We start from the raw sequence: 12,223 nt of genomic DNA on the forward strand, positions 1-12,223 counted from the left end.
CTAATCCCACAAGATGTCGCTATTACGCCGTTTGTTCCTCTGTGAACGTCGCCTTCGCTCTCTTGATGGGACTTCCGACCCTGATCTGAGAGCCGCATTATTTGGCTCAACTCGCTAACAAGAACCGACCCCTTCCGCTCCAAAATATCTATTCATAAAGCTGTACCACTAGCCTTTAAATTTGATCCTAGTTTTGAAATCTAAGTTGTATGTGTGAATGTTGACATGCAATTCAAGTGCAAATGAATTAATTACAACAGCTAGCAAATTGTGTCGGCTCGACCGCAACTTACACATCACTCAGCTAGCTTCTGTTTTTCATGCTAAGCTATCAAACAGGTTGTTCATGATTAACAAACTCGTGGCATAATCGTGGAATGGACTTTGACAACACTTGGAACCACATGTGAAAATACGAATATGTGACTAAATCTCGAAAAAGCCTGAAGATGGAGAAGGTAAAGAGCACCAAATTGGATTATAACTTCCTTTTTAGCTAGCACTGAAGCTAACGCATGCGAATATGTCCTGCTACAGTTACAGTTCTTTCTAGTGTTCAAATGGGGGGCAACTGATGAAGGAAAAAATTATATTTTGTTTCCCGAAGACGTAATTTTGTCTGAAGCACAAATGTTGTATTTTTAACACTTCTGAAAGGTTCGATATGTCAAAGCAGAACATATAATTGAAGTGTTTCTTATTATTGGCAGTTTATTTAAATAATTATGTAATTATGCAACTTAAGTTGACAACACTTTACTTTTTCCAGGAGAGCAAACCGACACCTAGTAATTGTTCTCTCCAGGATTTTGAAAAACATCAGAAGAAAAGAAGCGGAGATGCCTCTGATCCTCACACAGCTTCAGTTCCTCTGGTCTTACCAAATCCTTATATGTCCAACCAAACTTCAGCCAGGTATGGCGATCATAGCTAAGCCCAAGTAATCAGCAACTCGACCCCTGATCGTATCTTTTCTGTGTTTTTTAAGGAACTGGACAGATCTGAGCCAAAAACAAGCAGGAAAAGAGGGAGATGTTTCAAGAAGTCATGGCTACAGCAGCAGACGTCCTGTGAGGGAAACAGGTGATAAAAACAAGCTCCTCTGGGATCCACATTCAAAGGTTTTCTTTTTATTACACTTATTAAAGTCATACTAAGTTACTATGTCTTAGTTTATGCAATAGATTTCAGTCATTTTGTTGGTGTGCTTGCAGACATCAAAAAACAGAAATGACTCTCAGGGCAGAAATGTGGGCAAAAACTCAGTGGATGCAGGACAGAAAGGTAAACATCATCCATCAGATCTCAAGTGACTCGCATGTAGATTTTCAAAATTAACCAAATTATGCCTTCAAAAGCTATTTCTATATATAACATCCTATGTAAAAATATAATACTTGCATTGTGCTATAGTTTATATATTTAACTATATACATTTTTTGGTATGTAGTTAAATTAGTCAATAATTAAGAGTGTCTTCAATCAGAGGCTTCTTCAAGTTTGCTTAAATGCAGACCACTACAGGACATCTTTCCATCACAGTGTACAATAACTTATTTTTGAATTGGAAATTGAACAAATTCATATAATTAGATGGAAGAGGATGACTCGCTGTGATGACCCATGAAGAGGGAACAGCCAGAAGAAGAATACAAATAATTCAATTATTCACTCAAATTTTCATTAATTTTGTAAAATTACTTCAGTATTTATCAAGTTAACATTTCCATTACCACAGTTCATTATGAAATAATTACGGCTTTCAGGCTGATTCACCAAAAAAACCTTAATGATTATTATTGTGCGTGTGTGACGGGAATTTAATTTTTCTATTTTTTAGTGAAAGATCCAACTAAGGTTTACAAATTAGACTGTCTAGAAAACCTTCGTTTAAAACAACATTCACTTTGTTTTTATCATGTAACATTGTTTACTGTCCTCAATTAAATAAACTTGAATGATAATAATAATAATTTATCTACAGTTTAACTACAGACCAATAGTTTTTTTTTGTCTTGACCCAATCGAATAATGCTCAAGGCTTAGAGATGGAATAAAATTCTCCATGTGCAGCAACATTAATCTATGAAATATTTAAGTACTTCAGTATTTATGTATAATGTTAGTATAACATGAATTCAGATTTTTAATTAATGATATGCACATTAAATCATTAATGATTTAATGGTTTATGTTAACATATGTTGACATATGTTAAATAACATATGTTCTACATATTATTGATGCACATGAATAATTCTAAAGTTTCATTTAGCAGTTTATTTATTGTGCTGTTGTCTGTCCCTTTGGGGCTTCAGCAGGTTTTAGACATGTCAGGTCAGCTCCAGCCTCTGGAAGGAAATCAACACCAGCACTGGCAGATTTTGAAGTGAAGATGGCTGATTTTCCAGAGTTAGCTGGCGTTTTGCAGAAATCAGCTTCTTATGCTGGAGCACAGAAAGACTGCTGGGGTCCAAGCCCTCAATGCACAAAACCACAAACTCAGACCACTTCCCAGAAGGTTAGTTTCTGTATTTAAAAGAACAATCAGATTAGATCATGTAGAAATATGAACACTGAGCTGTTTTCTTTATTATTATTGGCAGGCTCGAAGAAATGGCTCTACAGCAGAACTTGAGCCCTTGCAGAATACCACTCCTGTTAACCCACCAGGTAAAGGCTGAAATCGTCTCCTGAACCACAGGGTCAGTCTTTTCTAACTTGTGAATCACTTGTTTTTCTTTCTTTCCTAGCAGCTCAGCCGGTAATAACATCCTGGGCAAATATTGCCTCTCAGCCCCCAAAGAAACCTGTTGTTACAGACGAGACAATCCGCCACAGAGACTCACAGGTGCAGTTGGTTTTTTCTGGTTTAATTCTTAATAAAAAGGGTTTCAGTTTTTATTCTTCTCTTTTCCTCGTGAGGCGTAAGGAAGAAATTTAAACGGACTCACCGAGAGTCGAGTTGGGCTGGAAGTTGATCAACCCTGTTTTTTGTTTGTTTATTTGATTGTTTTTGAAAAGATGCATCTCTTTTTTGCAATATTTTCTTCTAAAGTTCATTTTGTTTATATTACCAGACAAACTGCCTCTCTACCCCACAAGAAGAGGGAGGCCCAGGAAAGAAAAAGCGAAAGAGGAAAAAGAAATCCAAAAGCAACGCTGAGGATGCAGAAGCCGAGTCAGGGAGTCCAATAATTCATCACGAGCCTCCAAAGCTTGAGGTAAAATTAGATTTTTGTTTCTTCTGGGTGAATAAAAATTTGGACATTTAATAGAATTTACATTTTATTTTTCCTAGGATGAAGAAGAATTCCCTGACTTGGTGCTGGGTTTAACTGGGTTAAACAGAAAAACAAAGCTATGCAATGAGGTAGATATTGTCAGTGTTTTAGATGCATTAACATAAGGTAAAATATAAGTAAAAATCTTATGTTGGGATTTGATGTCAAGGAAAACCAAAGAGAAGGAATACAGTACCAGTCTGCTGACTTGAACAAGGAAAAATTACCAATAGGAAAAACTCAGCTGCCTGAAGTTACTAAAAAAGGACAGGTTTGTGTTCGTCGTTTGTTAAAACTCAGACTTTCACAGCAGTTTGGTTTTGTCTCAGTGACATTGCTCTGACTTTCATCGCCTGATTTGTATGATTTGTAGAAAGCAGAGAAAGTATCGGGGAAAAAGAGCAAAGCCCCGGTCCAGCTGGACATCGGAAACATGCTGGCCGTCCTGGAAAAGAAGCAACAAACTCAAAAATCAAAGCAGGACACCAAGCCGATCATTCTCTCTGGTCAGCTGATAGGTTTTTATTTCTTTTAAAAACCATGTTTAAGAACATAGTTAAGCAATGTCTGCTTTACTGTAGTTGGTGGAGGACTGCCTGTCGTCCAGAAGCAATCATTGGCTCTGAAGAAGCCGCCATGGCAGCAGGATAAAATCGCACACAATCCGCTGGACTCGACCAGCCCTTTAGTTAAGAAAGGAAAGCAAAGAGAAGTGCCTAAAGCCAAGAAACCCACTCCTCTGAAGAAGGCAAGTGGACACAGTCTGCCATACTCTCACTGTAGATCATTATAGTTTTTGCATTGTTATATTGAAGATCATATATCATCATTTTTACAACTTCTCGTTTTCAGATCCTGACTGTTATATTCATTTAAATGATTAAATGTTAAAAGAAAGAGCAAACAGTTGAGAACATGTAGAGTGATGATGCTACATGTGGGGCGACAAACTCGGCCATTAGTGCAAGACGTTTGGCTAAAGTGTTGTTAGAAAAGTTTGAGTTAATAAAGTGAAGATTTTAGGACTGCAGATAATTATTTTAGTCATTGATTATTCTGTCGATTAAATGAATAAAAAATATTGACATATCTGCAGAAATGCATTAAAATATGCAAATAAACAATTAATTCATTTTTTTTTATATAAATCTATTACCTAAAATGCAATAACATATAATTTCTAGAGTGAATGCTTGATCATTTGTACGAAAGGATGCATCTGTTGCTAAAAATACTTTTGACATCAATATGTGAAAAGCTTAGACCTTTCTGCTTGACTTACTCAGTACATAGAGGGCTAATCTGTTGGGTTTTTTTCTTTTGATTAACCAATTAATAACTGGAGAGCAAAACATGCTTGATAATTTGGGTTTTTTCAGTGTTTTGAACTAAAGCTACTCAAACATCAGGCGCAGTTTGACCACTCAAAGCACTTTACACTAGAGTCACATTCACCCATTCGCACTCACAAACACATACACATTTACACACCGATACGCAGACCGGTAGGCAATTTGAGGTTTAGTGCCTTGCAAACAGGCACATCGACATGTGGCAGGAGGAAACTGGTATCGAACATACAACCTTTCGATTGCAAGACGACTACTCTGCCATACAGCCACAGTCGCCCAAGTATGCCACTTAAGGAGTCCAGAAAAGCAAAACTAAGAAAAGGCTGTTTGTGATTTTTTTCATAATTTTTAGCATTTTTAGCTTTTTAGTTCTAAAATATGACGCAATTTTTTTTTCTTTAAGTTTTTATTCTGTTACATATTCAGGTCATATTGAAAGAAAGAGAAGAGAGAAAACAGAGACGTCTGCTAGAGGAGAGAGGTCTGCTGCCTGAAAATGGCTCTGAACTCCCTAATGATGCTGCAGAAGAGCAACATGACTCAAATGACACAGGTCAGAGCGAACATGTTCTCACTATAGGAAGTGTTCAGAATGACTGAATTTGTTCTGTTTGTCTCTTTCAGAAGACATTCAGAGCCTTACACAAGGATTCGACGAACAGCTGAGTTTAAACAGTACAAACTCCAACATGGAGGAAGCCGATGAGGACAACAACAAAAATGATGATGTGCAACAGGAAGTCCCGTCATCTGAGCCCCAACAGAACAACGTTCCCAAAATTCACAGCAGGAGGTTTAGAGAGTAAGGCCGTAACGTTGCTCCCTTTGATAACACCAGTTTCCTGTCCAATACCAATATTTTGTGCAAAAACACGACATGTGTCTGGTAAATCTAAAAAAAGTGGAGTAATTCAACTCTTAGCTGTATAAGAATGCAAGACATCACTTTAATTGATTTATTTTGAAGTCTGAAGTACATTAGGGTGACGGACTTTTTTTTATCAATGCCAGGCTATTTTAACAACAGCAGACAATTATACATGTTAAAATGTTGCAAAATAAAAGTATGAGTAAAGTAATAACCCTACTGAAATAAATCCTTGTTTAATTTTTAAGGACTACTCTAAAATGAAAGCTTGCATCCTAATTGACATTACAAAAACACATTATTTTGAAAACATGATCATGTAACAAAGGCATCCATCTTTGAAGCTTTCCCATTCATGTTTTTGTTAAGGAAAACCATATTTACTGTTTTCCTTCAGTCTTTTGTTTTTGCTCAGAATGTCTCCTGCCTTTGAAAAGATTCTCTTATTTAGGAAAGATCTCAATGATTTAGTAATTTTTTTAACAGGGTCTTGTTAAGATCCATTATCTCAAGTGACTAAATTATTGATACTTAGACTTGAAAGAATTGATTTTGAGGCACAATATGTCTAGAATTGGAAGTATCGATAATGATTTCCTATTGTCTGCATGGCAGCTACTGCAGCCAGATGCTGAGGAAAGACCTGGATGAGTGTGTGACGTCGCTGCTGAAGGAGCTGGTCCGGTTCCAGGACCGGCTGTACCAGAAGGATCCCATGAAGGCCCGCATGAAGCGGCGGATCGTGATGGGCCTTCGAGAGGTTCTGAAACACCTCAAACTGAAGAAGGTCAAATGTGTCATCATCTCGCCAAACTGCGAACGCATTCAGTCCAAAGGTATTCAAAAGCACCTGCTGTAGATTATTTAAGAAAAAGTCTAGGGAATTATTAAGCGTGTCACGATGACAAATGAAGCTGGATAATAAATTGTCCCAGTTATTGCGATAAACGATAATATTGTTGCATTTTAGACAAAACACATTCTCACAGATCAGTGAAGTTTAAATTATAATAAACATTTATGGAACTAGAAGGCATTCTAAATATCCAAAATAAATAAACAAAACACCAAATAAATTAATTATTATTATATAATAAAATTAATCTCATGATAAATTAAAATGAGCTCAATAATTTCCATTCTGATTATTAATGCGCTTAAAATGGAAAAATTAAAATTTTTCCATTTAAATTTTGGTTTTGGATGTGTGTGGGTTTTAGTTACATTATATTTATTGTTTTTTGGTTGTTGCGTTTTATTTCGGATAATTAAAATATCTTTCAGTTCCAGCATTAATTTGTCTTCACAAAATAAAAGTTCAGTCCATTTGAGTGGTAAATGGACTGAACTTATTTACCGCTTTTCCAGTCTTTTTGACTAATCAAAGCACTTTACACTAGAGTCACATTCACCCTTTCGCACTCACACATTTATACACCAATACGCAGATTGGCAGGCAATTTAGGGTTAAATGCCTTGCCCACAGGCACATCGACATGTGGCAGGAGGAAGCTATAATCGAACCTACAACCTTCCGATCGCAAGATGACTACTCTATCATATAGCCACAGTCGCCACATTATTATATTATCATATTATTTTGAAATCGTATTTATTGAAATAATAATTTCATAGTTCCAGGCTACTTGTAATAATGAGACTTTATGTTGAAGTGGCACAGATTTATTTATTTTTTATCAGATTGGGCCGTTCAGACTGCGTCGCATTTACCTGCTGTGTGAACGAAGCCTAATATTCTCTGGTTTATTATGTCATGAACTCTTAACAGTTCCCGGCGCCTTTTAAAGAAAAAAAAACAAGCCCACAGCATCACAGATCTTTCACCCTTTGCTTATCTTATTTTTTAATTTTATGCCAAACCCACGAGGGTTGTTTGTTGTCATGGGTTGAGTCTGAGTCTCATCGTTCCAGGGAAAGTCCCAGAAACCTTTAGCAAACTCCAAATGTTTACATTAGTGACAGTAGGAAAGAAAAGGTTTTCCAAACAGTGTTAGACTGATTTCACAGTTGTTATGACTGCTGCAGTAAGTGTAGGAGTTTTTTTTTTTCCTCTTAATGTGCAAACTGGAGAGATAAATATGGGTTCTCTCCCAAGATGGTGGTCACATTTTCAATTCTTTGAAGCTTTTTAATGAATAATTACAAGAATAGAGTCATAACATAACAGTAAAGTCATGCAAGAATGAAGTTGAAATAATACAAGAAAGAAGTCATAATGTGAAAATTTTATTCTCGTAATATGAATTCATTCTTATTATACTATGAATTAATACTTGAAATATTATGACTTTATTCTCATATCATTACAACTGTGTTCTTGTAATTATTTCAACTTTATCCTCACAACACTATGACTTTTTTATGTGTATTTTTTATTAGTGTGGGCCTAATACTTTACCATTATTTAATAGCATGTTCTCCTGTATTTTCCGTTTTGAAGAATAACTAAAATAATGCATATTAATGTGGGGGGAGTTGCATATAAACTTTCAGATTTCCTTTTTAAATGTTTTTAAGTAGTTATTGTAGGACATCAAAAACAGAAACTTGAAAGTATTTTGTGACATTTTCACTCTGATGAGGAAACGCATTTAGATCCTGCAACAAATCCAAGATAAACTTAGTTTTTCATCTCGGATGGAAATAAAAGACTCTGCGTCATAAATGTGTACAATTGCAACATCGGTGGCGTTGAGGTCCAGACAGGCGTGCGGCTGCTGAAACTGGACGGAGAAAAGCTGCATGTTGATAGAAAATATTGCCTCCACAGGTGGCCTGGACGAGGTTCTGCACACGATCATCAACATGTGTCGCGAACAGGGCGTACCATTTGTGTTTGCACTTTCCAGGAAAGCACTGGGCCACTGTGTCAACAAGGCTGTGCCAGTCAGCCTGGTGGGCATCTTCAACTACGATGGAGCGCAGGTCAGGGTTATCATTCTCAAATGTAGGGCAGCAAAATCTTTCACGTGTGGATTTTTGAACCGAACTTGGTGCAGAAGTTCCCAGGAGCTTGCTCTTATGAAAAAAAAAAGCAAATGAAAAATTAAAGATGGCCCCCAAGACGGTCATCAAGGAAGACAGATTTTTATCAGAGATGAATAGCTCTGGTGTCAAATCATAGATGATTGGATGCATAGAAATCCTATGTAGTGATTTTTAAAGATGGCCACTGCAAACATTAGGGTTCAGAAATCAATATTTGGTAGAACAACTATGAGGTTTTCAATGGGGTTCAGTGCAGTGGACTCTTAATATTTCTAGAGCTGCATGTTTGCACTAAAATTGGCAGTAGTTATAGCCACAGCTAACCACACATTTAGATTCACTAACCAGTAGCCTGGTAAACAAGAATCCTAGCTTAGCTAATGCTAAACCACTAAACGTATAGAAAGATTAGCACAAGCTAATGCTAAACCAGTAAACATATTGAAAAATTAGCAGGAGCTAACACTAAACTGCTAAACATGTTAAAAATATTAGTGGAAGCTAACCCTAACCAACATCTCATTTTGCTACATATTACTACTTTAAAGTTGTATAAGAAGGATGACCAAATTGTTAAAAACATATAATGTGACATAAAGTTAATCCATGTCTCATGTCATGGCAGTAATTGATTTAAAAGTGTCAAAAATGGCAGCCACTTTAAAAAATAACTAATTTAACTTTTTTTTTTTGCTTATATCTACATCTGAAAGATTTTTACATTAAGATCCTCAACTTTTAGTAGCTGTAAAAGGTAACTAACATTTTAAAATGTGAAAATTTGCTTTGATACCTACAGGATTTCTATCACAAGATGATTGAGTTGTCATCTGAGGCCCGGAGAGCCTACGAGGTGATGCTGTCGAACCCGGAGTGTAGCGACCAGCCCGAAACAGAGCATCAGGGAAACACAGAGCCACTGCAGATTAACTGTCTGGCTGAGGAGTCTGAGCCCGGACCCGACAGCAAATGGTCCAAGAAACCAAATTACTGTAAGTCACAGCATTTTATTTACAGCACAACAATGAGAGGGAAGCCATCTTTTTCAATAACTGATCAATAAGATAAAACCAAAAGTTTGCTTGTGTGTTTGTTTTATTTGTAGTATTTTGTTTAACTTAGCTTCTAAAATGGCAGAATTTGCACATATCTTCATATTTTGTCATCATTTTAAAATATTAAATTGTAGTACTTGAGTAATCTTTTTGCCAAGTACTTGATTTTATTCTTGAGTAACTTATTTGACAGCTACTTTTTACTTTTACTTGAGTGAAAATATGTTGAAGTAGTGCTACTCTTCCTCTGGTTTTGCTTGTTCAGTAGGTTCACCTGAAAATAATCAGTCGTATTTTAATTGTAATAAGCCAATTAATCGATACTGCAATACTGTTCTATTAAGACCGGTAGTAAAATCTACCTCTGGTGATGGTTTTTCCTCTCTTGCTTCTCAGTGAAATTCTGGGAGCAGATTCTGGAGGAAGAAAGCAGCCAGGCTCTCCTGAGCCACATGGAGCAGCTCCTGGACAGCGAATGTACAAAAGACGCAGAAGAAGAGGAGAGTTGACTGCAACAAATCTATCTCCAGCTACAAGACAAAAAAATTATTTGGGTTGCCACACCCACAAAAACACTTTTGGTTTGATTTTTTTTTTCTCATTTAATTCTAATTCCTGTATTTTATAAATTCTTTGAATTCTTTCAGGAATAGAACCAGATATGAAGCCTCAAAATATAAACTCTGAACCATGTTGACTGTGACCCTTCCTGCTGAATATGTATGTAGGATGTTTCTTTTCTAGTATTGATCATATGACACTATATTTTGGAGCCATTATTTTTGACTTTATAACCATATTCAATCTTTGGAAACATTTTAAGGTTTGAAATGAGTACCACTTTAATTAGAAATGACAAAACATAGTTAATAAACTAGTTATTAATTAAGCAGAAACACTTTATAAAATATTAATAAGCTGTTTTAGGGCTTCTGCAGCTTTTTCATTCATGTATGAAATATAAATGTAGCTGCTTGTTAAAGGTCGGTAAAGTGTTAATTAGTTAAAAACATGTTTATTAATTATTTATAAGTGACTTAAACAGTTTTTCTGGAAGGAAGGACATAGGATAAAACAAGATGTGATAAAAACCAGCAGATTTAAAAAATGTAATAACATTTAGGAAGGAAGATTGTAAAATACCTAAAGATGGCATATTTTTGAAATGCTACATTCTGGAAGGAAAGAAGAAACAGATTCTGAGTTTTGTACTCATTTTCCTCATAAAGGTTTTTTTTCTGTGTGTTGATTTGTCACAGCTTTAGACTGTGAACGCCTCACGTTTTGATAGAACTGCTCCGTGACATAAGCACATGTTCTCACACAGTTTTGAACTTTAAATCAGAACTTGGAAGCAGCAGCAGGAAACTTTGGAGTTAAATTCACACACAAGAAAATTAAAGAACAGAGCTCCACCTTAAAAAAAAAAAGCATATTTGTTACATGTAATTGCATTAAGTTTGTCAAACTTACTTTATTTACATTTAACATTGCAACTTAATATAATAACTTTTTTTAAAGTTGGATCAACAGTTTTTTTTTCAGTGCAGTTTAAAAATTAACACCTTTGCATATTGATGATCATTTTTTCAGTTTTATGTTTGAGGCCGCCTTGTTTTTAATTAAAATCCCCTGCTTTGTCAGAGTTTATGATTCCAAGTTGCAGGGCATTAAGAAGAGAAAGAGGCCCACAGCATCACCAGTTCTCTACCGTTCCTAACATTGGGCATGAGTTGCTTTTCTATTTAACATTCTTTAAAACTGGATTGTTTGTCCCATTTCTCATTCCAAACAATTCTTTGGCATACAGAATAGCTTTTTTGATGGTTGTTTGATGGTTGAGTACCACTTTAATTAGAAATCAGCCTTCAGAAAAAGTGAAGCATCAACATTTTCTTTAGTTAAAATCTGTTTCAGGGATTTGCTTTAGAAACCCGCGGCTCACTGACGAGGCGATTCCAGGAGAATTGAGAGGCTTGTTTACATGGACAGTCGTTACAGAAAAGATTTTTTTCTGCCGGACTAAACAAAATACGGCTAACATTACAAAATGTTGCTGTTTATGTCTGCTTTGCTACCGAGTGTCGAGTTTGGACTGTGATGTGAATCTTTGGCCAGTTTGTAGCTAAAATGTTATTTTTTAATTGAGTTGTGCCCAAATTGCCACCAATATTTTTTTTTCTGTGTTTTCCTATTATTTTTTAGTAATTTCACACATTAAATTGTTTTTTTAAGGTGTGAAACAATATGCTGTATAAGTTTATTATTTCTTCTTCTGGTAGAGATAAACAGAAGAATGAATGTTTGTTCTTTTTTTTCTCGAGAGGATTGCCGTTTTACAGTCGAATGGAGCTGAATAAGAAAATGTCTGTGGTACTCAGACTCTTTATATGATTCGTGCTGCTAAGATATTTTTTTGATGCAAGATTTTTGAGAAAAGATGAAACTGTTTTGATTTTTCTCTTTTTGGGTTGTAATGTTCATCAGTTCAGCTGAAAGCAGAAGTCAGATTTTTTTTTTTTTTCACTGAATATACAGCTTAAAAATTCTCTAATTGTTTGCAGACATCTCAGAGAGTCCTGAATAAAGTCTGTGTGCATAAAACTTATTTAATATTCTTGGTTTGATTTTTCTGAGGAAGATAATTTTTCACAA

At 35.7% G+C, this 12,223-nt stretch overlaps 1 protein-coding gene across 3 annotated transcripts; it reads left to right on the plus strand.

Moving 5' to 3' along the window:
• Positions 1-290: 290 nt before the first annotated feature.
• On the plus strand, positions 291-11,396 carry LOC129365742 (selenocysteine insertion sequence-binding protein 2-like). Of its 3 annotated transcripts, none has more exons than XM_055039173.1 (18): positions 291-458; positions 770-915; positions 989-1,121; positions 1,215-1,284; positions 2,319-2,521; positions 2,607-2,673; positions 2,754-2,851; positions 3,081-3,224; positions 3,302-3,373; positions 3,454-3,555; positions 3,658-3,790; positions 3,866-4,032; positions 5,063-5,189; positions 5,261-5,438; positions 6,120-6,340; positions 8,296-8,450; positions 9,313-9,505; positions 9,965-11,396. In XM_055039173.1, the coding sequence occupies exons 1-18, from the start codon at positions 450-452 to the stop codon at positions 10,075-10,077; spliced, it is 2,331 nt and encodes a 776-aa protein (XP_054895148.1). In that variant the 5' UTR covers positions 291-449; the 3' UTR covers positions 10,078-11,396. The 3 variants fall into 3 exon arrangements, with proteins under 3 accessions (XP_054895148.1, XP_054895149.1, XP_054895150.1); XM_055039174.1 differs by having other exon boundaries at positions 2,757-2,851; XM_055039175.1 differs by having other exon boundaries at positions 2,322-2,521.
• The last annotated feature ends 827 nt before the right edge of the window (positions 11,397-12,223 follow it).

Source organism: Poeciliopsis prolifica, unplaced genomic scaffold (assembly GCF_027474105.1).
Source record: "Poeciliopsis prolifica strain line A6 unplaced genomic scaffold, Auburn_PproV2 SCAFFOLD014, whole genome shotgun sequence".
Lineage (NCBI taxonomy): Eukaryota > Metazoa > Chordata > Actinopteri > Cyprinodontiformes > Poeciliidae > Poeciliopsis > Poeciliopsis prolifica.